We start from the raw sequence: 24,290 nt of genomic DNA, 5'->3' as shown, positions 1-24,290 counted from the left end.
ACAGTTTAAGGAATAAAGGGATTTGAGGATTAGACAAATAAAACATATAGATTCTTACTCAATAGAGTTCAATATATTATCAATAAAAGTAACAAGTAGTAACAACAATAGGTACATTTTTACATGCTGATGCATATACAGTGGTACAAAACTTATTTGAACTGTAGACATTAACTAATGGGACATCACAAGTTGCTTCAATACTAACAATATGCGCTTGGATAGTTCACAATGTGACTATCACAAACTTCATTACTTACAATTCTCTAATGGGCATTAAACCTAGTGTAATTCACAGACAAAATGCAATCTTTGCAAGGATATAGTGGAACAATACATTCTTTGTACAAAATATTTTAATTTGTTTTTGCTGTAAAAATAGGTACAAAAAGTTACAGGATACTGTTGAATTCATTAAAATCTTCATAGAACAATATGAATTTTACACCAATTACCTTGTATAGAAGACATTACATCTCATGTTTATAACAATACAAGATACAGAAAAGCATAAATAATTGCAGTGCTTAAAATTGTTCCAAATACTATATGATCAATTTTATGACAACAATTTGAAAATGTAAATATGAATGTATTTATTCTAATGCTCGTGGATGTATTAACTTAATAGTTATATTATGTATAGTATGACACACAAAATCATTGGTATTTAGTTACACTTATCCATAGTACATAATGTCTGTGAAATATCATTAGTCGCAGGAACCGTCGCGCCATCCGTCTCGCCACCGCTCGTGGACCTTGTTGCAGTCAAACACAGGCTTACCGAGTTTGATGTTAACTGCATTGTGACGATCACACAACCATTTAGCAAGCACATCTCTGCTTGTTGTCTGTGGTGGATGCTTTTTTAGGCTGAAAGAATATAGAAGATCATAATACATAATGCTAGAAAGAAGTAAGGTTTAAGATCTTGTCTTTTAAAAAAACAGTTGATAATTAGGTTGCACAAATGCACAATAATAATAATATAGATAGCAAGTAAGAGTGAAAAGATGTATTAACTTTTGAATATTTTTGATATATTATCATAATTTTACACTAGGCCTGACAGGATTGAAGGCCAATTTACTCTCTCAGTCAAAGAAGGAGTATCTTCTTTGACTGAGAGAGTAAATTGGTCTTCACCTTCACAGTAAATTTACCTAGCAAGTGGGATAGTAATGAATTAAATTAACTTGATACATACTCTTGCTGCAAGTCTTTTGCACAAGGTTCACAAGGGTAGAATTGTGCGAAGATATTGAAGAACCTAGCCATGTCGTCTGACTGTGCTTGTGTTGGTTTGTCAGGGTAGTATGACGCCATAGAGTGTAGGAAGCCCCATGTTGCACGACCCAACTCATCCTTGTCTAGTGGACAGTCGGTTGGAGGTGGTTTGGCCTGTAATGTTATTATTTGAATGAAGTAATCATTTATACTGTGGCTTTTTTATATAATTGTCTTTCGAAGTCTATTAACAAGAATAGTTTCAATATATTTTTTTGCAAAGAATTTACTATAAGAATGAGAAATACATGAAAATTCTTTTTTAAACTATTTTACTTGTATTTAACTAAAATAATTTCAATATTACATCAGAATGTATGATGAATCAGCAGAAAAATATCTGTACTGTACTGTACATATTCTGCAGATTTTTTAACAGTTAAAATGTATAACATAATCTTTATCTTTTTGATAACCATAGCTTTATGGATTTTGACCTTAGCCCAGTATTGTGATGACAGTCAGCTGATCATTCAATAAACTAGATTGCTATAGTAACAAGATCTCAAATTAAACAAAACTATGTGCAATGCTATCTATTACTATTCAAGATATAGGTCAGTAAAGATATGATAAACGGGGAATGGAAACTTCGCGAAATATTATGAAATATAACCTCACCGGTTTGTTTGGTGACGTGAATGTCACTTTATTTTGACTCTTGGCCCATGTCTTGAAGTCTGAACAGGCTCTGCAGGGTTTATCCTCTTCTTCCGAATGATGCGAAGGCATATCTGTGACCACTGGCTACCACAGGGCCCATGAAACGAGTTGCGATATTGTGCAATATTGAAACTTATGTGACGCACGTTAACCACATCACAGTATTTTTACTTCTACAATGTAACAAGTAATGCTCCTTTTTATATTGAATTGAACAGTCCCGGAATAAAATTGAATAAACTCGCCGGTTCTAAATTATTTTTCATTTGTGCTACAGCTGTCAGAATTGTCACTTTGGCACGTGAAGGTGACATTTCGTGAATAGTGTTGCTAATGAAAAAATGTGTATAGTATACCGTATGCAGTAAACTAGGACTTGTGGATAAATTCGCACAGTATGTAAGAACTACGATATAGAGTTAAGTTGAGGACGGAATCTATACTAATATTATAAAGCTGAAGAGTTTGTTTGTTTGAACGCGCTAATCTCAGGAAATACTGGCCCGATTTGAAAAATTCTTTCATTGTTAGATAGCCCATTTATCGAGGAAGGCTATAGGCTACATATCATCACGCTATGACCAATAGGAGCAGAGTACCAGTAAAAAATGTTACAAAAACGGGGAAAATTTTGACTCATTCTCTTATGTGACGCAAGCGAAGTTGCGCGGGTCGGCTAGTTAGATCTAAAATTCGATTTCTTTTACTAACACCCTTGTTTGTAAATTAAATATTTCATTAACTAATATTGCAGAAAACCACTGCGCTGTTTTGCCACAATTTGCTCTGGGTCGACAAATGAAAATCACATATTTCAAACAAATATTTATTACTTATATGTAAATTCATTACAAATATACACTTCCGGTTCGTAACATAAACTACATTGTTAAGTTCTTCCGGATAATTCCTTTGATTGTATCGACACTGAGACAATAACAAACACTGACTAGGTCGTATAAATAATATAATTATAATATTCTACAACTGGATTTTAAGGCTTCATTGATTCTTAATTTTACTCAACTTGACGTTTTCTCACAAGTAGCAACAATTTCTGAAAAAAAAAATAGAAAATTAAAACTTATTTCTGTGAAACTCACCATTGTTTATTATTAATTGTTTGTTTAACACGCATGTCTGCTATTAGGAACTTATTTCAGAAGAGACGTCTAAAAAGTCTTTTGTATAAATGTTAATCTGTGGTGCCAGTTACATGATACCGCGACTGGCTACGTCTACGCCGAGGTGCGTATACTCATTTAACACCTAACAAATGTCACCGTATACCTGAAAAGTGCTAAACTTCATAGAAACAACGTTATACTTACTTTCCACAATAGCTTTCAACGCAACTACAGCGGGAGAGTTGGGCAGTTCAGTTAAGAAGTCACGACCGTCATCACAACACCTTGCCAGGACTGGGTCTAGAGGCAAACTGCCGAGTAATGGCACGTCCAGCTCTGAGCACATCGCAGCCGCGCCCCCTGTCGTCGCCGGGAATATCTCACTGCGAGTCTGAAATTTAATGTAAGACAGATTTTTCATCTTGAACTACTTATATGCAATTATTAGTTTCGTAGCAGTCACAGCTACATGATTATCTTGAACTAAACCGATACCGTAGCAGTAATAGATACATAAATAATGTTTAACCAATGATGACTAAGTTTTAAATGGTCGTATTTACAAACATTGCAAGATCGCAGCTAATGAAATTCACGCTAATATTATGTTAAAGTGTGTGTTGTTTGCAGTTGTTTTTTGTTTCGCGTGAAAGCTAGTAAATCGATTTGAATATAAATCAGCAAGTTGACAGTTTATATCCGAGGAAGAATAGGAAAAGGACATAGGTTACTTTTAAAAAGTTTTTTTTTCTATGTCATTCAATCAACATATTGTATTGTAATACAATTCTGTTTCAAAAATATCCTTACCTTACAATTAGGGCAAACAAACAGCGACATATTCTCGAGCACGCCTATAACAGGCAGGTTGAGTTTTCGGCAGAACTGCAGTTCCTTGCGCACGTCCAGTAGCGCCACCTCTTGTGGAGTAGTCACAACTACAGCACCGGATAAACCTGCCTGTGACAAGTACTGCGCTGCTGAGAGGTGCTCGTCTGATGTACCTGTAGAAAAATAATTACTAACATTAACTTCTAAAAAGAGCAGTGACAGCCAAGTGCTCTTAGAATCCGACCGGTCGATGGTACGAACCTGAGGTAACACATCAATGACTTTTCGAAGTTATATGTGTATTTCGAAGTTATATAAACTTTGCAGTTGTATACTTTTGTTCCGCTTAATTAAAATGTCGACTAGGGATGGATAATCTTTTTTTAGTTTGATTATTGTCATGTTTGTTTGTTTGTCGTATGGTTAGTGGTCAACCTAGTGTCAAAGTTGTTCAAGCCGCCCGAGAGGCCTTTGACATGGCTTTACGACTGTTATCTGATCTGCGTATTCTAGCGACAGCGAAAATATTACTTTTCGTGAATCAACGCGCAAACCTACGCCGGCAACTGCGAGTCCTGCCTCGGCTGGAGCTATTGAGTCTATGAGCGCTCTCACCCACGAAATGAGACTGATACGTGAGCATGTTGGCGAAATAAAATCGCAGATGATATCCCTCACTGAGCATGTTACTAAATGCAATTTACGACTGGATGAATACAATAACAAACTATCATTGCACGATGAGAGACTACGCGACCTAGAAAAGAAAGCCTTGGATATCATGGAGATGGAATGTACTATTAGCCAACTAAAGGACCAGCTTAACTCACGTGCCCAAGCCCATCTTCGTAATGAGATTGAGATCGCGGGCATTACTGAGGGGCCATCTGAAAACTCGTCACATGTAGCTTGCCTTATTGGACAAAAAATTGGGATATCAATTAATGATACTGACATTGACTTTGCTTCACGTGTTGGACCGCGCCGCCGAAGTACCCAGAACAGCCAAGGGAGTACAACTTTGCCACCACCGCGTCCGCTGATTATCCGATTTATAAGGCGCAACAAACGTGACGAATTTTTGAAAGCCGGCAAAATGAAACAACACAACCTCAGCTGCGCGGATATGGGACTGTACACTGCCGGACAAAAAGACTACACCATATACTTTAATGAACGTTTAACTCAGGAAAATAGACAGTTATTTCGTTCGGCACGTCAGCGGTCAAAAGAGTGTGCCTACAAATATTGCTGGGTTAAAAATGGCACAATTTATGTCCGGAAGCAAGAAGGTCACCCGGGAATTGCTATTAAAACACTGGAAGATTTGCAATCTAAAATTAAATCACCACCCATACCGTAATACTATGTTCGGTTTTGACGGGATTTCAATATCTTTGGTTTTACTTTTTGAATATTTTTTCTTAATTATTTTTTGTTTTTTATTTTTTACTATCTCAATTGTAAGATATGATGCAATACATTTTCAAAAACACACTCACTTCACACGCACATATAATCATTCAAGATACCCTCATATACACACATCACTTATATACACTTATACACGCAAATCACTTCTGTACACACAAATAAACCATAGAAACAAGTGTCAAAATCTAAATAAGCACAAATGCAGTCCACTACTCATACATATGATGCAAATACAAACGTGGCGTTTTGGCCGACGTATTTTATTGATTTGTTTTTCTTTCTACTTAAATAATGTCTGTATTTGACGTAGCGAGCGAAGTAGACGAAACGGTTGTTATTGACTGCCACATGTATAAAAATATTGAGGATTGTAAAGGTTTCTTCAGGTTAAATAAATACGGATACACAATATTATCACTGAACATACGAAGCATACAGCGCAATCTTGATGATTTTATACTAACGTTAAGTTCAATTAAAAATTGCATCGATATTATAATTTTAACAGAATGTTGGCTAACAGATGACATAATAATTGATTCTATACCTGGCTATAATATGTTTCGGTCTCTAAAACAAATCAATAAAAATGGTGGAATTGTTATGTATATTAAAGATTCGCATGTCGCGGTATGCCAAGAATGTACTATAAATGACGCTGACAGCTTTTTAGTTTCTGTCAATAGCGACGCAGCAATTTTAGCTTTGTATCGGACTCCCTCTATTACTTGCATCGACTCATTTCTCGGTACCCTGGACTCGTTATTAAGCACGTTAAAGAACAAACCAATAGTAATAACTGCTGGTGACTTAAATATTGACCTCTGCAAACCGTTATATAATCAATCGTCTGATTACCTTTGTGTTATGGCCTCACACGGGTTCCTTCCGGCGATTACCAAGCCTACGCGAGAAAATGCATGTTTAGACCATATTTTTATTAAATCAATAATAAAACCTTATGGAGCCGTCTGCCAATCCTCTATCACCGACCACAATATTGTATTAGCTGGAATACCTTCAGTAAATAAACCCAACCATAACCAATCTCGTACTCGTTGTAAAATAGATATAGAGGCTGTTGTAACCGATCTTACTTCGCGTGACTGGGCACACATAGTTAATGACACTGACGTTAACAAAGCAGCACAAAAATTTAACGATATTCTGACTAACACACTGCAAAAACACACTGTTTCAGTGAAGATCGGTCGCAAAATACAAAATCTGAAACCTTGGATCACCCCTGGGTTGATCAGATGCATGAGACACCGTGATAAACTTCATTTAGATTGTAGGTCATACCCCAGTGATGAAACCCGTCGTAAAATTTTCACTCGATACAGAAACTTTCTTGCCGCACTTCTCCGTAAACGTAAAAATGAATATAATACTGCTTTAATTAATGACAATAAAAATAACTGTAAGAATCTATGGAAAACTATTAAAAATATAACCCAAACATCCAAACAAAATAGTACCCCTGTGGATTTATTGAAATCTAAAAATGATATAGAAAGCTCTCTTAATCATTGTAACTCACACTTTGCCACAATAGGAAAAACTTTAGCGAGCAAGATTTTCGATCATCTGGGTTGTACCCATGAGGCCTTAATTCAATCCTACAGACCTTCTAACTACTTACCGCACTCATTTTTTCTAACACCTACAGACTCGCAAGAAATACATAGCATTATACATAGTTTTAAAAACGATAGCTCACCTGGAGTTGATTCTCTCACAGTCCCCTTATTAAAAGAAGCCCTACCAAGTTTAATTGTACCTCTAACATATATATTTAATAGAAGTTTAGAAACGGGAGTATTCCCGAGCTGTTGGAAAGTAGCAATAGTATCCCCAATTTATAAAGGTGGCCAAAAATCCACTCCTGATAATTATAGACCCATTTCCCTTTTAAATATTTTAGGTAAAGCTCTAGAAAAAATTGTGAACAGGCGCTTAGTATCATTTATAGACCAGAATAACCTCATATCCGAGTCGCAATTTGGGTTTCAACGGGGCAAGTCGACAGAGGACGCCGTGTCGCTTCTAACCAATTTAGTGTCTGCTCATGTAGAGAACGGTGAATGTTGTTTAGGAGTGTTTTTAGACCTAGCTAAGGCGTTTGATACTGTCTCGACCGGATTGCTTTTGAAGAAATTGGAGTCAAACGGAGTAAGAGGGATAACACTCGAATGGTTCAGGAGCTATCTCACTAACCGGAGACAACGAACTAAAATCGGCAATACCCACTTGAGTACAGAGCTTCCTATAGAATTTGGTGTCCCGCAGGGTAGTGTTTTAGGACCTACCTTGTTTTTACTTTACGTTAATGACGTTTTGAAACTTAAACTCCGGAACTCAAACGTAATAGCATACGCGGATGATACAGCAATATTGTTTTACGGAAAAGACTGGGTGCAGGCAAGAGCCCATGCAGAAGAAGGGCTATCAATAGTAGGTGAAGCGCTCAATAAAAATCTACTTACACTTAATATTAGTAAAACTAAATTCTTAGCATTTACAAAAACAAAGTCCAATGGCCCAGACTCATCCTTTAGCCTCACTCTCCATTCTTGTTCACCCTCTCATAATTTCCACAGAGCTGTAAATTGTACTTGTAGTGATATCAAAAAATCAGATACAATTAAATACTTAGGTGTTATTTTAGACCACAATCTTAATTACAAAGAGCAGATTTTAACTATATCTGCAAGAATACGGAAATTGATTTACGTAATGAAAAGACTACGCGATTGCGCACCTAAGGATACTCTTAGAACAATTTATATCTCTCTCTGTCAATCTGTAATACAATATTGTATATCGGTATGGGGCAGTGCGGGTAAGACATGCTTCCTTCAAATAGAAAGAGCACAGCGAGCCTTAATAAAAGTTGCACTTAAGAAACCACGCCGGTTCCCTACTGATGAACTTTATAAAGAGTTTAAGGTTCTCCGCGTTCGACAACTTTTTGTTCTTAACGCAGTGATTAAATCTCATAGAATAGTAAAATTGCGCCCTGATTATTCTAATCTATTATCCAAACGGACGTATATTATCCCCCTTCCTTCCACCTATTCACAACTGGCCAGACGAAGCCCCGCTTACTCTTTATTAAACACTTATAACAAGGTTAATAAGTTAAAATCACTAAAGAACTATTCTCACTTACAATGTATAAAAGCAACAAAATCATGGTTACTTGAGCTTTCCTATGATGACACTGAAAACCTGATCTAGTCACTACACACACACAAATACACACACACAAACGCACATACACACACACACACACACACACACACACACATACAAACACACACACACACACACACACATACTAACACACACACACACACACACACACACACAAACACACATAAGTACTGCATCATTCTCTATTAAAATAACTTTAAATTTTATTTCACTCATAAATAACTTTAACTTCAAATTTTGTTAAGTGTAGTATACATATACATAGAAATAAACTGTACTCACGAGGCCCAAGATACAAGCATACGCTTAGTTTGGGCCTCACTAGTATTCAAGGATCTGAATTTATGTTAACTAGGCTTAAGATAAACAAACTTGTAAAAACTCTGTGATTGGTAATTAAAGATTTTTTTTTTTTTTTTTTATTATCTTAGTAGATAACAGCCAGGACCGACTTTTAACGTGCCAAATATTATCATAGTAAGATATTACTGCAATTTTAGATTGCTTAGTTCTGCTTACCTGGCGGTGTATCTATTAGCAGATAATCCAAATCTCCCCAATCGACTTCACTTAGGAACTGTTTAATCATACCTGTGAAAATACAGACATCGTTATCGTTTACTACATCAATCGTCAAGTGACTGACTTGCTTATTGTATCTCCACATGTAATGGCTATTGACCAATAGTAGTGGTATGAATTAGTTACCGTTTTTCTTAGGCCCTCTCCATATTACAGCATCATCGGGACTGCCCAGCAGGAACCCGATTGACATCAGTGATAAATTGTCGGTTACATACTGAAAGCAAAAAATGTTTAAAAGTCTTTAGTAGGTTTTTATTTTTATAATAGACTAGCAAACCCGGCGAACTCCGTTTCGCCACCAAATGGCTTCGTTTTATGTAACATTTCGTTTTGTGATTAAGAGATGAAGAAACATTTTTTTATGTTTTATATTTGAAAAGGAAAAAAATATTGCATTTCACAACAGTAATGAATTCATTTTGAATACAAAAATGAAGTGTCATTTAGTTGAACTTCTCTAAGTATATGAAAGTGAATCCAAAGTAAATACTGAATTGAAGCGTTATACGTGTCCGCAAATTATTCGAAGATTCATTGAAGTGCTCTTTGGTAAACCACATTTTTTGTTTTTTGGTCTGACGTTAACACAAACAAAGCGGATGGTTTACCAACTCGTGAACACGCAACGTATAACTGTCCATGTGAAAAACAATGATTCTCTAAATTTATCCCGCAAACACTAAGCGATTGGCCTTGCGACTTGTTAATTGTCATTGCGAACGCAAGGCGAACTGGAAATTGTAATCGTTTGAAGTCAAACGGAAGATCGGTCGGAATCATTGGTATTCGAGGAATACATACATTTTCACCTGCGTACTTTCCGTTAATGATGGTTGCCTCAATCAAATTCGACATAAGTCTTTTTACCGCAAGTCGAGTACCGTTGCAAAGTCGCGGTGGATTCAAATTACGCAATATCATAATAACTGTACCAACTTTGAGTTGCAAGTTATGTGGTGGAAATCCTGGTAACTCCAGAGAGTTCAAAAACTCCGTCGGATAATTTACTACTTCATCGAGATTTGTTATAGAATCAACGGATTTGTATGTCACCAAATCGCCTGCTATTTTTGATTGAATGGTGAAATTCAGTGCGTGTACATCATTATTCTTTGCGGCAAGAATTGCTCGTTCACTTAACCAAGCATAATTCTGATAATTCTCACTAATGTTTGGAAAAACATTTTCAATAAGAGCTAATTGAGAGTCTACAAATCGACAAAAGTCGTTGGTAAGAGTAATTAATCCAGATGTCGCATCAACTGGGACTTTTCCATTTCCAACAGCTAACAATTGTTTGGAAAATTGTGCAGCACTTTGATCATTTTGAAGTTGAACTCTCATATTAATGGTTAGCGATAATGTTTTTACGTTATTCCATAAAGGTGATGCCTTCAGGCAAGCATTCAATTCATCTGCAGGCGTTCCACGGGGAATTACTGGCAAAGTCTGCCTGAAATCGCCTGCCAACAATATCATCAAGCCGCCAAAGATGTTGTTATTTCGCCGAAGATCCTTCAGTGTCAAGTTAAGTGCTTCAAGTGATTTCTTATGTGCCATTGTGCACTCATCCCAAACAATGAGCTTGCATTGCATCAACAATTTTGCCATTGCACTGGATCGGGAAATATTGCATGTTGGAGTATCAATTGTGTTTAAATTGAGTGGCAACTTAAGCGCAGAATGTGCAGTACGACCGCCATCTAGAAGAGTCGCCGCAATTCCAGATGATGCTAACGCCAAAGCTATGTCACATCTTGATCGAATAGTGGCCAAAATCAATGAAATGACAAATGTTTTCCCTGTCCCTCCAGGTGCGTCCAGGAAGAATAGACCACCAGTATTATTGTCCACCGCTTGTATTAATGTTTCGTATACTTGTTTTTGCTGTTCATTCAGTAACGGCACATTATTTTGAACAAATTCCTGAAATGTATCAACATTGTATTGCAGCTCTCGATTTAATTCTTGGTTGAATGCATCGTGCATCGATCGATTTGGCGCAATCATTCCTACTTCAATCAGTAGCTTGTTTGCAATAGTCAAGCATTGATCCTCAATCAGAATCAATCCTTCATTGTAGATTTCATCGGTTATTTGCATGTCAGGATTATTCGTTTGAATGCGCAAACGATGCAAGATATCTTCACATATGTCGTCTTTGTATTTGTTCCATAACTGCATTGGTTGTGAAGGAAAACATGTGGTGATGATAATTGCGAACAGCGTTCGTATTTGGTACGCATTTGATGAAACAACTGAATCGGCAAGTGTTAAATCCCAATGAGAATCGTTCTCCAGCAAACCCAATAGTTGACATGCTTCTCGATATGTTTGGCATTGGTGGCCATTCACAGTTTTCAAATGCGCAAATGATTTTGGTCCACGTACATTTACCAACAGCAGTCGCAAATAAAAACATTCATCATTTCTAGGATGAACAGTATACATACGACCTAGTGCATCAGAGGAAAACACCTGTGGCCAATCTGGAACTGGGGTGCCTTGTTTGCGACGTTGGAATTTCTTTGTTGATTGATTCCAAGTGTAATACTTGGGCATTTCAACGTACATCAGCGTCGCTGCGAATGGATCTGTTTCACACATTGAAAAGAAGCTAGTCAATGTTGTCGATGGTGGTCTCTCAGCTCGTTGTGCGGCATTAGCCTCAGTGAAGTAAACTCTTTGGCCATTTTCCAAATGCACTGCTAAATGTACAACTGTGGGATATCTTTCATGAATTTGAAATGACAATAATCGCCACAGTGCTTCATTAGTACTGACGTATCTGCCCATTTGGAAGTTGCTGATTTCGTCATTCGCATTTTCCGACGCAATACCAAACACAGCCATGTCGCTGCCTTTTGTGACGTACTTGCACAAATATTTGATTGATTTGGCCGAATGACAACTCTCAACGTTTGCATGTGTTTCGAAAATTCGTGATAGCAGCGGGCAATATGGTACAATGAATTCATTTCCGATCTCAATCTCTTGATTTTGAACTTTGACTTTAATAGTTCGACCATTATCTTCTTTTGAACGCCGACGATAAACTGGATATCCATCGTGCCCTGTGACTGTTTCAGCAACTAACGGTCGCGGATATCGTTTTGTGCACTTTCCATCAGCCATGCAAGGCGATAATGGATTCAAAGCACCGCACGGTCCATGCACCATCTGCGTCGTCACAATGTCGTGTAGATGGGGATCAGTGACTGGATCAGGAATTTCAGCTGATATGATGTCATCCACTTCATTTGAATGTAATTTGTTCAGCAACCAAATTAGGATATGAGCATGCGGTAGTCCACGCTTCTGCCATTCCACCGAGTACATATAACAACGTGTGTCACCAAAAACTCGATACTTAGTAAGCACATCCATCATAACCTTGAGTTTTTGCTGAAATACTCTGGCGATTATGTCATGGCGATCTTGCGGTTTTTGTCCCGGTTCCATCTCACGTTCAATTTCCATCCACTTCGGATTGCAAGTGAACGTAATAAACAAATCCGGAGTTCCATAATTTCGCACGTACGTCATAGCGTCTTGAGCGTATTCGTGCATGTGGCGTGGGCTTCCGATATATGATGATGGAAGAATCGTCAGACGTCCAACATTCTGAACATCGCCATCTGAATGAATAGCATCACGCAAGTGTATATAGTCCTCAGATCGTAGCTTTGCCTGATTGTATCGGATGAACGCTAAACGTTCGGTCTCGACTTTGACATACATGTCGACAGCGAATTGCTGGAATAGCCGACGGCACTTCAGAATGACATTCTCCTCATGTGTACGAATCATCAAACGATACGCATAGTAATTCATTGCGCTTAGATTTTTATTCGTTGATACACCTGAAAATGCAAAATTAAATGAATTGTTAATAGAAACCAATAATCTACTATATAAAAATAAGTCGGGTTTTCCTTCCTGACGCTATAACTCCAGAACGCACGAACCGATTTCCACGGTTTTGGATTCGTTGGAAAGGTCTCGAGCTCCGCGAGGTTTATAGCAAAGAAAATTCAGGAAAAAATTCAACAGAAAGGCGAAAAAACAGAGAAAATCATTTTTCTCATACAGCGCCATCTCTGATACATAGCATGTACTACATACCAATATCTCATACAGCGCCATCTCTGATACATAGCATGTACTACATACCAATATTTGTATCGTATTTCTTTTAATATTTTTATTTGACAGCTACTCATTGTAGATGGTGCCGGTGCGTGATATATTGTTTGACAGAGAATTTCATGTGAAAAAACGGTATTGTGTTCAAAAAAGTAAAAAATATAAGTTATTCGTTTCCTAACATTTTAATTGGAAACCAACAAATCAATTACGTGTATTGTTCAGATTTTTATTCGATTTCAACAGCAGGCATTTTGTCTTTAAGGTGGTAAGTTAAACTGTGTAAATTATGTGGATCGTGCATTTGAGGTTAAATTCACTACTCTGTCCATAGTCCAAAATGCCTAGAGGACGACGTGCGAACATCGGCCGCCGCACAAGACATGCAAGCCAGCAACAAGTGTATTCACAGAACTTAAGCGAAGTAAGACAAAATATAATAAGAGAAAATGCCCGATTAAGACAGCGCGTGAGCACACGAAGATCATTGGCATCATACAATCGCTTGGCATTCCAATATGATCCCACTGCGAACTACAGTAATGATGAAAATTTAGATATTGGACCAATGACGACTGTATGCCGATATTGTAATGCGTTAAAGTTTAAAAGAGAAACGGCTGGATTGTGTTGCGCAAGTGGAAAAGTCAAACTGGATCCATTACTTACACCACCACAGCCACTGAAACAATTGTTCGATGGAAGTGATCACGATTCCTACCATTTTCTTCAACACATCCTTGAATACAATAACTGCTTTCGCATGACTTCCTTTGGAGCTAATATCATTCGAGAAGGCGGCTTTATGCCGACTTGCAAGGTAAAAGATACAACACACAGAACCAATCACTCACACTAACAAAATGAATTGCAACAATAAAAACTACATATACACCAAACACTACACCATCACACGATCAGAAGTTACACCGTATTCTTCAACAAATGATTGTTTGCAATTACAGATACAAGGACAAATATATCATTTGCATGGTTCAATGGTGCCATCACCGGATGAGCCGCATCAATTTCTGCAAATATATTTTATTTCGTCGATGGTGGATCAGCTGAATGTGCGTTGCAATATACAGGGAACACAACAGTTAAAGAGACGAATTATAGAACAGTTGCAAGCATTTTTTCACGCTAATAACGCTGTGGTTAATATGTTCAAAACAGCATTGGAACAAATGCCATCGGATACGCACAAATTTGTCATAAGAGCGGATTGTACCCCAACAGGTGAACACGTGCGAAGATTCAATGCACCCACCGTTAATGATGTTGCTGCAATTATTGTTGGCGATCCAACTAAATCGCGAGACATTGTCGTTCAGCGAAGAAGCAATATCATGCATCGTGTAAACGAGACACATCGTTTGTACGATGCGTTACAATATCCAATCATTTATTGGCAAGGGCAAGACGGATACGACATCACGTTGAAGATGGTCGATCCAATTACAGGTAAAATATTCACACACTAATTATATTGCTATTATTGGTTTCTATTAACAATTCATTTAATTTTGCATTTTCAGGTGTATCAACGAATAAAAATCTAAGCGCAATGAATTACTATGCGTATCGTTTGATGATTCGTACACATGAGGAGAATGTCATTCTGAAGTGCCGTCGGCTATTCCAGCAATTCGCTGTCGACATGTATGTCAAAGTCGAGACCGAACGTTTAGCGTTCATCCGATACAATCAGGCAAAGCTACGATCTGAGGACTATATACACTTGCGTGATGCTATTCATTCAGATGGCGATGTTCAGAATGTTGGACGTCTGACGATTCTTCCATCATCATATATCGGAAGCCCACGCCACATGCACGAATACGCTCAAGACGCTATGACGTACGTGCGAAATTATGGAACTCCGGATTTGTTTATTACGTTCACTTGCAATCCGAAGTGGATGGAAATTGAACGTGAGATGGAACCGGGACAAAAACCGCAAGATCGCCATGACATAATCGCCAGAGTATTTCAGCAAAAACTCAAGGTTATGATGGATGTGCTTACTAAGTATCGAGTTTTTGGTGACACACGTTGTTATATGTACTCGGTGGAATGGCAGAAGCGTGGACTACCGCATGCTCATATCCTAATTTGGTTGCTGAACAAATTACATTCAAATGAAGTGGATGACATCATATCAGCTGAAATTCCTGATCCAGTCACTGATCCCCATCTACACGACATTGTGACGACGCAGATGGTGCATGGACCGTGCGGTGCTTTGAATCCATTATCGCCTTGCATGGCTGATGGAAAGTGCACAAAACGATATCCGCGACCGTTAGTTGCTGAAACAGTCACAGGGCACGATGGATATCCAGTTTATCGTCGGCGTTCAAAAGAAGATAATGGTCGAACTATTAAAGTCAAAGTTCAAAATCAAGAGATTGAGATCGGAAATGAATTCATTGTACCATATTGCCCGCTGCTATCACGAATTTTCGAAACACATGCAAACGTTGAGAGTTGTCATTCGGCCAAATCAATCAAATATTTGTGCAAGTACGTCACAAAAGGCAGCGACATGGCTGTGTTTGGTATTGCGTCGGAAAATGCGAATGACGAAATCAGCAACTTCCAAATGGGCAGATACGTCAGTACTAATGAAGCACTGTGGCGATTATTGTCATTTCAAATTCATGAAAGATATCCCACAGTTGTACATTTAGCAGTGCATTTGGAAAATGGCCAAAGAGTTTACTTCACTGAGGCTAATGCCGCACAACGAGCTGAGAGACCACCATCGACAACATTGACTAGCTTCTTTTCAATGTGTGAAACAGATCCATTCGCAGCGACGCTGATGTACGTTGAAATGCCCAAGTATTACACTTGGAATCAATCAACAAAGAAATTCCAACGTCGCAAACAAGGCACCCCAGTTCCAGATTGGCCACAGGTGTTTTCCTCTGATGCACTAGGTCGTATGTATACTGTTCATCCTAGAAATGATGAATGTTTTTATTTGCGACTGCTGTTGGTAAATGTACGTGGACCAAAATCATTTGCGCATTTGAAAACTGTGAATGGCCACCAATGCCAAACATATCGAGAAGCATGTCAACTATTGGGTTTGCTGGAGAACGATTCTCATTGGGATTTAACACTTGCCGATTCAGTTGTTTCATCAAATGCGTACCAAATACGAACGCTGTTCGCAATTATCATCACCACATGTTTTCCTTCACAACCAATGCAGTTATGGAACAAATACAAAGACGACATATGTGAAGATATCTTGCATCGTTTGCGCATTCAAACGAATAATCCTGACATGCAAATAACCGATGAAATCTACAATGAAGGATTGATTCTGATTGAGGATCAATGCTTGACTATTGCAAACAAGCTACTGATTGAAGTAGGAATGATTGCGCCAAATCGATCGATGCACGATGCATTCAACCAAGAATTAAATCGAGAGCTGCAATACAATGTTGATACATTTCAGGAATTTGTTCAAAATAATGTGCCGTTACTGAATGAACAGCAAAAACAAGTATACGAAACATTAATACAAGCGGTGGACAATAATACTGGTGGTCTATTCTTCCTGGACGCACCTGGAGGGACAGGGAAAACATTTGTCATTTCATTGATTTTGGCCACTATTCGATCAAGATGTGACATAGCTTTGGCGTTAGCATCATCTGGAATTGCGGCGACTCTTCTAGATGGCGGTCGTACTGCACATTCTGCGCTTAAGTTGCCACTCAATTTAAACACAATTGATACTCCAACATGCAATATTTCCCGATCCAGTGCAATGGCAAAATTGTTGATGCAATGCAAGCTCATTGTTTGGGATGAGTGCACAATGGCACATAAGAAATCACTTGAAGCACTTAACTTGACACTGAAGGATCTTCGGCGAAATAACAACATCTTTGGCGGCTTGATGATATTGTTGGCAGGCGATTTCAGGCAGACTTTGCCAGTAATTCCCCGTGGAACGCCTGCAGATGAATTGAATGCTTGCCTGAAGGCATCACCTTTATGGAATAACGTAAAAACATTATCGCTAACCATTAATATGAGAGTTCAACTTCAAAATGATCAAAGTGCTGCACAATTTTCCAAACAATTGTTAGCTGTTGGAAATGGAAAAGTCCCAGTTGATGCGACATCTGGATTAATTACTCTTACCAACGACTTTTGTCGATTTGTAGACTCTCAATTAGCTCTTATTGAAAATGTTTTTCCAAACATTAGTGAGAATTATCAGAATTATGCTTGGTTAAGTGAACGAGCAATTCTTGCCGCAAAGAATAATGATGTACACGCACTGAATTTCACCATTCAATCAAAAATAGCAGGCGATTTGGTGACATACAAATCCGTTGATTCTATAACAAATCTCGATGAAGTAGTAAATTATCCGACGGAGTTTTTGAACTCTCTGGAGTTACCAGGATTTCCACCACATAACTTGCAACTCAAAGTTGGTACAGTTATTATGATATTGCGTAATTTGAATCCACCGCGACTTTGCAACGGTACTCGACTTGCGGTAAAAAGACTTATGTCGAATTTGATTGAGGCAACCATCATTAACGGAAAGTACGCAGGTGAAAATGTATGTATTCCTCGAATACCAATGATTCCGACCGATCTTCCGTTTGACTTCAAACGATTACAATTTCCAGTTCGCCTTGCGTTCGCAATGACAATTAACAAGTCGCAAGGCCAATCGCTTAGTGTTTGCGGGATAAATTTAGAGAATCATTGTTTTTCACATGGACAGTTATACGTTGCGTGTTCACGAGTTGGTAAACCATCCGCTTTGTTTGTGTTAACGTCAGACCAAAAAACAAAAAATGTGGTTTACCAAAGAGCACTTCAATGAATCTTCGAATAATTTGCGGACACGTATAACGCTTCAATTCAGTATTTACTTTGGATTCACTTTCATATACTTAGAGAAGTTCAACTAAATGACACTTCATTTTTGTATTCAAAATGAATTCATTACTGTTGTGAAATGCAATATTTTTTTCCTTTTCAAATATAAAACATAAAAAAATGTTTCTTCATCTCTTAATCACAAAACGAAATGTTACATAAAACGAAGCCATTTGGTGGCGAAACGGAGTTCGCCGGGTTTGCTAGTAGCAATATAATTAGTGTGTGAATATTTTACCTGTAATTGGATCGACCATCTTCAACGTGATGTCGTATCCGTCTTGCCCTTGCCAATAAATGATTGGATATTGTAACGCATCGTACAAACGATGTGTCTCGTTTACACGATGCATGATATTGCTTCTTCGCTGAACGACAATGTCTCGCGATTTAGTTGGATCGCCAACAATAATTGCAGCAACATCATTAACGGTGGGTGCATTGAATCTTCGCACGTGTTCACCTGTTGGGGTACAATCCGCTCTTATGACAAATTTGTGCGTATCCGATGGCATTTGTTCCAATGCTGTTTTGAACATATTAACCACAGCGTTATTAGCGTGAAAAAATGCTTGCAACTGTTCTATAATTCGTCTCTTTAACTGTTGTGTTCCCTGTATATTGCAACGCACATTCAGCTGATCCACCATCGACGAAATAAAATATATTTGCAGAAATTGATGCGGCTCATCCGGTGATGGCACCATTGAACCATGCAAATGATATATTTGTCCTTGTATCTGTAATTGCAAACAATCATTTGTTGAAGAATACGGTGTAACTTCTGATCGTGTGATGGTGTAGTGTTTGGTGTATATGTAGTTTTTATTGTTGCAATTCATTTTGTTAGTGTGAGTGATTGGTTCTGTGTGTTGTATCTTTTACCTTGCAAGTCGGCATAAAGCCGCCTTCTCGAATGATATTAGCTCCAAAGGAAGTCATGCGAAAGCAGTTATTGTATTCAAGGATGTGTTGAAGAAAATGGTAGGAATCGTGATCACTTCCATCGAACAATTGTTTCAGTGGCTGTGGTGGTGTAAGTAATGGATCCAGTTTGACTTTTCCACTTGCGCAACACAATCCAGCCGTTTCTCTTTTAAACTTTAACGCATTACAATATCGGCATACAGTCGTCATTGGTCCAATATCTAAATTTTCATCATTACTGTAGTTCGCAGTGGGATCATATTGGAATGCCAAGCGATTGTATGATGCCAATGATCTTCGTGTGCTCACGCGCTGTCTTAATCGGGCATTTTCTCTTATTATATTTTGTCTTACTTCGCTTAAGTTCTGTGAATACACTTGTTGCTGGCTTGCATGTCTTGTGCGGCGGCCGATGTTCGCACGTCGTCCTCTAGGCATTTTGGACTATGGACAGAGTAGTGAATTTAACCTCAAATGCACGATCCACATAATTTACACAGTTTAACTTACCACCTTAAAGACAAAATGCCTGCTGTTGAAATCGAATAAAAATCTGAACAATACACGTAATTGATTTGTTGGTTTCCAATTAAAATGTTAGGAAACGAATAACTTATATTTTTTACTTTTTTGAACACAATACCGTTTTTTCACATGAAATTCTCTGTCAAACAATATATCACGCACCGGCACCATCTACAATGAGTAGCTGTCAAATAAAAATATTAAAAGAAATACGATACAAATATTGGTATGTAGTACATGCTATGTATCAGAGATGGCGCTGTATGAGATATTGGTATGTAGTACATGCTATGTATCAGAGATGGCGCTGTATGAGAAAAATGATTTTCTCTGTTTTTTCGCCTTTCTGTTGAATTTTTTCCTGAATTTTCTTTGCTATAAACCTCGCGGAGCTCGAGACCTTTCCAACGAATCCAAAACCGTGGAAATCGGTTCGTGCGTTCTGGAGTTATAGCGTCAGGAAGGAAAACCCGACTTATTTTTATATAGTAGATATCTCGATCTTTCGAAATTCTTAAAGCGACTCTCAACTTTTCTTCTGAAGAGCATTAAAGGGGCACATTTACTTTCGAAAACTTATAACGATAACATAAGATAAGCTACTTTTCTTCTTTATTTTAGACAATTTGTCGACAGTTAAAACTGAAGATTGAAATCGAATCGTAAAACATAAGATCATAATAAAGTAGGTAATGTAGCCTGTCTAAATAAAGTCCTACCACATCAATAATACAGATACCACATCGTTTAATATCAAAATGGGCCATTAACGGATTAGACATGAAGTGGTCGATACAGATACAAACATAAGCTTAACAAACAGTTCAATGTCAAGTGTATTGTCATTATCATAACGAGAATGTCAGCAACATATCACAGTATGTGAAAGGGCAACGTGTGGCCCTAAATATGGAATTACTTCAAACTAGATCGACCTTCTATTGTATCGAGTTTTATTTTCCGGCCAAGGTTTTCTGTTAAAAAAAATACTATGTTGTTGCATTTTTCTATCGAGAGTTGTTTAAGTGTCTAAGATAGTCGTTATCTAAATCGAAAGCTTTTGGGTGATTTAAGGCAAAAGGGACATAATATTTGACCAATGTACGAAAAACAAATAAAGCTAAAAGCTCACCCCTAAAGAAAAAAAACAAATCTGTGAAATGTTAGTTTTTCTTATAGTCGAAACATTCGAGTAATAAACTTAAACAGTAATTAGAACACTTATGCTATGTGTTTAAAATTAACAATGTGAATAAGTCATTACTCACCACTGGTGACCATCCTGATCCAGAATTATGTACTTGTTCACCTCTCACTCCTAGCACGCGAGGCTGGCTCGGACCACAAATGTCTGCGTCTAAGATACCCACCTTAAAGGAACACATCTTATTTATTAAAGTAGTTCGACCAGGATTAACAAGTTTGAATCCTACGAGTTGGAGTGGCGACCAAATAGAGGGCTACTAGAAAGACCTTTTCTTCTTTTACTAGTTTGAAATAAAAGACTGTTTGTGTTAGAAATGTAATTATTGTGACAGTAAAAGTCGAAAGATATTTAGGGGTCGATAAATTAGGCGTGCGGTTGTTTGTGCCTTATCGCATTTTTATGATAAGGTATCTGGCGTGTGGTTTTCCGACCTCTCGTAAGCTATGTGAGGCCAAAGGTTTATTTGTAAAGAATACCACCATTTTCTTAAATAGGTTCAAAACTAATTTTCTACAATATTGTGGCATTATCATTATACAGTTTAAATTCCTACAAAATCCGTAAAAATGTAACTAAAGATACTATTTTTTTTTTTACTAAAAAGAACAAATAATGATTTCTTAAAACATACAATCCGTATGTAAATGCACCCCGGCTTCCATCGCATGTGGTTGTATAATAAATTACGCCATAAAACCTGACCTATATACTGGTACAAAGGTTGTACCACCCTGTACCAGCTACCAATGTCTGGCTGTACCGTTGCGAAATCTTTGCCTCCAAGCCTTCGGAATCAATACACGTCGTGCCCGTGCCTAGTATTTAAAAAAGTAGCCAGAATAGTTTCCCGCGAAAATGGATTTCGGAAATACGTACGAGAGGAGATCAAGATATAATAGGGTAAAGTTAATTTTTATTATTAAAATAGGCGATAAAATAAAAAAATTACGTATTAAATTAGCGATATAAACACCTTTTAATTTAACTGTACAGCCGAAACGTAAAAGAAAATTGTTTTTAGTTTTATTTTTGAGTGAATAGTGATGAATGTTGACAGTCTTATCGCGTTTCGTACGATGTTTAAACAAATGACTTGAAATAAAAACACGAAATCATCTGTTTTGTGCACTAACGTAAATTACTTGCTAGAAGTATAGATTTAAAAACAGTATTGTACAGTATATTAATTGTATAGGTCGTATCAATCAACATGACGCGTCCTATATTACATTAAACAAATTAAAATAGATGAAGACGGAAAAGTACTTGAAAGTGTATTGACATGGAATTTAATTGGTTTCACATGATAATGTTTACTCACTGGTTGTTAAACGACAATTTCTAGTGCAAAATAAATAATCGCGAATGTACAAACAGACTTTCGTGTTTTCGAGTTTTTATCGAAATGTTAAACAGATGACGCCAATATTAAAAATAATAAACACACACCCACTGCAGAAAGAATAACAATGAATTTTGTTTTTATTATTGATAAAAATATGGATTGAATGAAGAACACATTGAGGTCCAAGATTATCTTTATGACCATTCTTTTTAAGTTTGAGATACCTAATAACACTTTATTAATAGCACTGCAGAAACTGTAGATAATGAAATATGTAGTTACCAGAGCATATCATAAGATTATTTAAAAGTAAATAAAAAAGTATAATGGTCAACTTTACAGTAACATTTTTTATAAGTACCTATATATATAATTTATAATTAGGATTATAATTGCTAATATTATTAAGCAATGCTCCTGCATTAAACTGGCTATGCAGTACAGGTATAAATACTATCATACAAGTCTGAAGATACTTGCCATCAAAACTTTGCCATCCTTTAAATATTCAATATAAAATGGTTCAATACTATACCAAAATATGTAGGTACTCACATTAGCATCAGCATTTCTAGCAGCCAAAGCATGTCCGAGCAGTGATGTGACAGTACTCTTGCCTACTCCACCTTTGCCAGAGAGAACCAATATCTTGTGCTTCACATTTGACAAGCGATCTTTGATTATTTGAATGGCTGGATCAGGGCCTGATGCTGCACCTGTACCAAAAGAAATATTTAAAAAATGTCTGATGTTAGAAAAAAAGGTAACTGAATATTGAGTTTTCAAAATACTATTAATAGCATGCAAATACCCATATCAGGAAATGCAAGCCATTCACTGCACTTTAAAAGTCATCCGTTGCAATATATGTCAATTTGCAATATATGATATAGGCTTTTTATATTACTATTTTTTACACATTAATACTACAGCTCAAAGAAAATTGTAGTGAAATTAAACCAAAACAATATTAAACTTAAAATTTAAACATTGAGAAATATTCAAAATTTAGTTAGGTATTATAGTAACCTCTAGACTTCAATGAACAAAAACAATATACATTAAAAAGGTACCTATTTTATTGCATTCCTATTGCACTATAACCCCTATAATCTGCAGTTGAATTCAAACAATTGTTGTATCACAGTACATTTACTCTCAGATAACATTGAAGTAAGACAAGTTATTTTTTTCATCTCTGAATATTGATAAACACTGATAAGTCTGTGATTCTGGCATTGTGTTGGGTCACAAGGCATTTATGTACATTTTTATCAGTTGCTTATCATTGTGACGAAATATATACACTTATTGGGGGTTGGGTTAGTTACGTCAAAGGCATCCGGGCGGCTTGAACAACTTTGATGCTAGGTTGACCACTAACCATACGATAAGAAGAAGAAGGGGGTTGGGTTATTACTGTCTGATATCTACGCAAACAAATTTATTGAACCTATGACATTAAACAATGCAGTTCTTAACTGCTCTCACTTTAGTTTCAAATGTTCTGAGTTGTTTTACTGAATCTATAATAACCTGTTACAGGAGTTTGGAGTATATGTAAATATTGATCATTCTTCTTAAGCGCGTTTAGCCTACACTTTGCAGATCTCATCAAATATAATCATTGTCTAAGAAGTTATCAATAGCAGTGATAAAACTACATACCTGAGGCGCATATATTCTGGTTAGGGCACCCGGCACAGGCCGAGGCCTTCCCGGCATCCTCGCTCTGTGTGCCAGGGCAATCTACAATAACATACAATAAGTTTGTATGAATAATTCCAAGGTTTTCTATCACAAATTTACAGGTTATGAAACTTACGTTGAGGCGCATTTTCTGGTACGCCACTCATTTTAATTACTGTACATAACACTACCGGTAATAGTTAGCTATGTAAAGGACTTGTTTAAATGAAAAATTAATAAAGACTAATACAATACGATGCGTGCAAAAGTGAACAGCGACTTTATCAACATTTCAGAATGACGTTTGACAATCAGCGTGTTTTGACATACATGTATTCGTTCGGTATGTTGGTATTACGAGATTCATTCGTAA

At 37.2% G+C, this 24,290-nt stretch overlaps 2 protein-coding genes and 1 long non-coding RNA gene across 4 annotated transcripts; all 3 read right to left on the bottom strand.

Moving 5' to 3' along the window:
• Positions 1 to 51: 51 nt before the first annotated feature.
• Alr (Evr1_Alr domain-containing protein Alr) lies at positions 52 to 2,266 on the bottom strand. Its single transcript, XM_076122564.1, has 3 exons — positions 1,912 to 2,266; positions 1,211 to 1,404; positions 52 to 876 (listed from the first exon to the last, which is right to left on the bottom strand). Exons 1-3 carry the CDS (start codon positions 2,020 to 2,022, stop codon positions 714 to 716), a joined length of 468 nt encoding a protein of 155 aa, XP_075978679.1. The 5' UTR covers positions 2,023 to 2,266; the 3' UTR covers positions 52 to 713.
• Positions 2,267 to 2,765: 499 nt separating this feature from the next.
• On the bottom strand, positions 2,766 to 24,233 carry Nubp1 (NUBP iron-sulfur cluster assembly factor 1). Of its 2 annotated transcripts, XM_076122561.1 has the most exons (9): positions 24,054 to 24,233; positions 23,897 to 23,977; positions 22,784 to 22,944; positions 20,945 to 21,046; positions 9,273 to 9,363; positions 9,084 to 9,155; positions 3,891 to 4,084; positions 3,285 to 3,471; positions 2,766 to 3,010 (listed from the first exon to the last, which is right to left on the bottom strand). In XM_076122561.1, exons 1-9 carry the CDS (start codon positions 24,082 to 24,084, stop codon positions 2,976 to 2,978), a joined length of 954 nt encoding a protein of 317 aa, XP_075978676.1. In that variant the 5' UTR covers positions 24,085 to 24,233; the 3' UTR covers positions 2,766 to 2,975. The 2 variants fall into 2 exon arrangements, with proteins under 2 accessions (XP_075978676.1, XP_075978675.1); XM_076122560.1 differs by lacking the exons at positions 20,945 to 21,046; positions 22,784 to 22,944; positions 23,897 to 23,977; positions 24,054 to 24,233 and adding an exon at positions 9,951 to 11,312.
• Positions 18,469 to 20,933, bottom strand: LOC142978221 (uncharacterized). Its single transcript, XR_012959747.1, has 3 exons — positions 19,662 to 20,933; positions 19,110 to 19,595; positions 18,469 to 18,964 (listed from the first exon to the last, which is right to left on the bottom strand). It is a non-coding gene; the product is annotated as an uncharacterized LOC142978221 (long non-coding RNA).
• Positions 24,234 to 24,290: the final 57 nt, after the last annotated feature.

This window comes from Anticarsia gemmatalis, chromosome 14 (assembly GCF_050436995.1).
Source record: "Anticarsia gemmatalis isolate Benzon Research Colony breed Stoneville strain chromosome 14, ilAntGemm2 primary, whole genome shotgun sequence".
NCBI lineage: Eukaryota > Metazoa > Arthropoda > Insecta > Lepidoptera > Erebidae > Anticarsia > Anticarsia gemmatalis.
The sequence above is the reverse complement of the archived record's forward strand: the minus strand, read 5'-3'. Positions and strand labels throughout refer to the sequence as shown.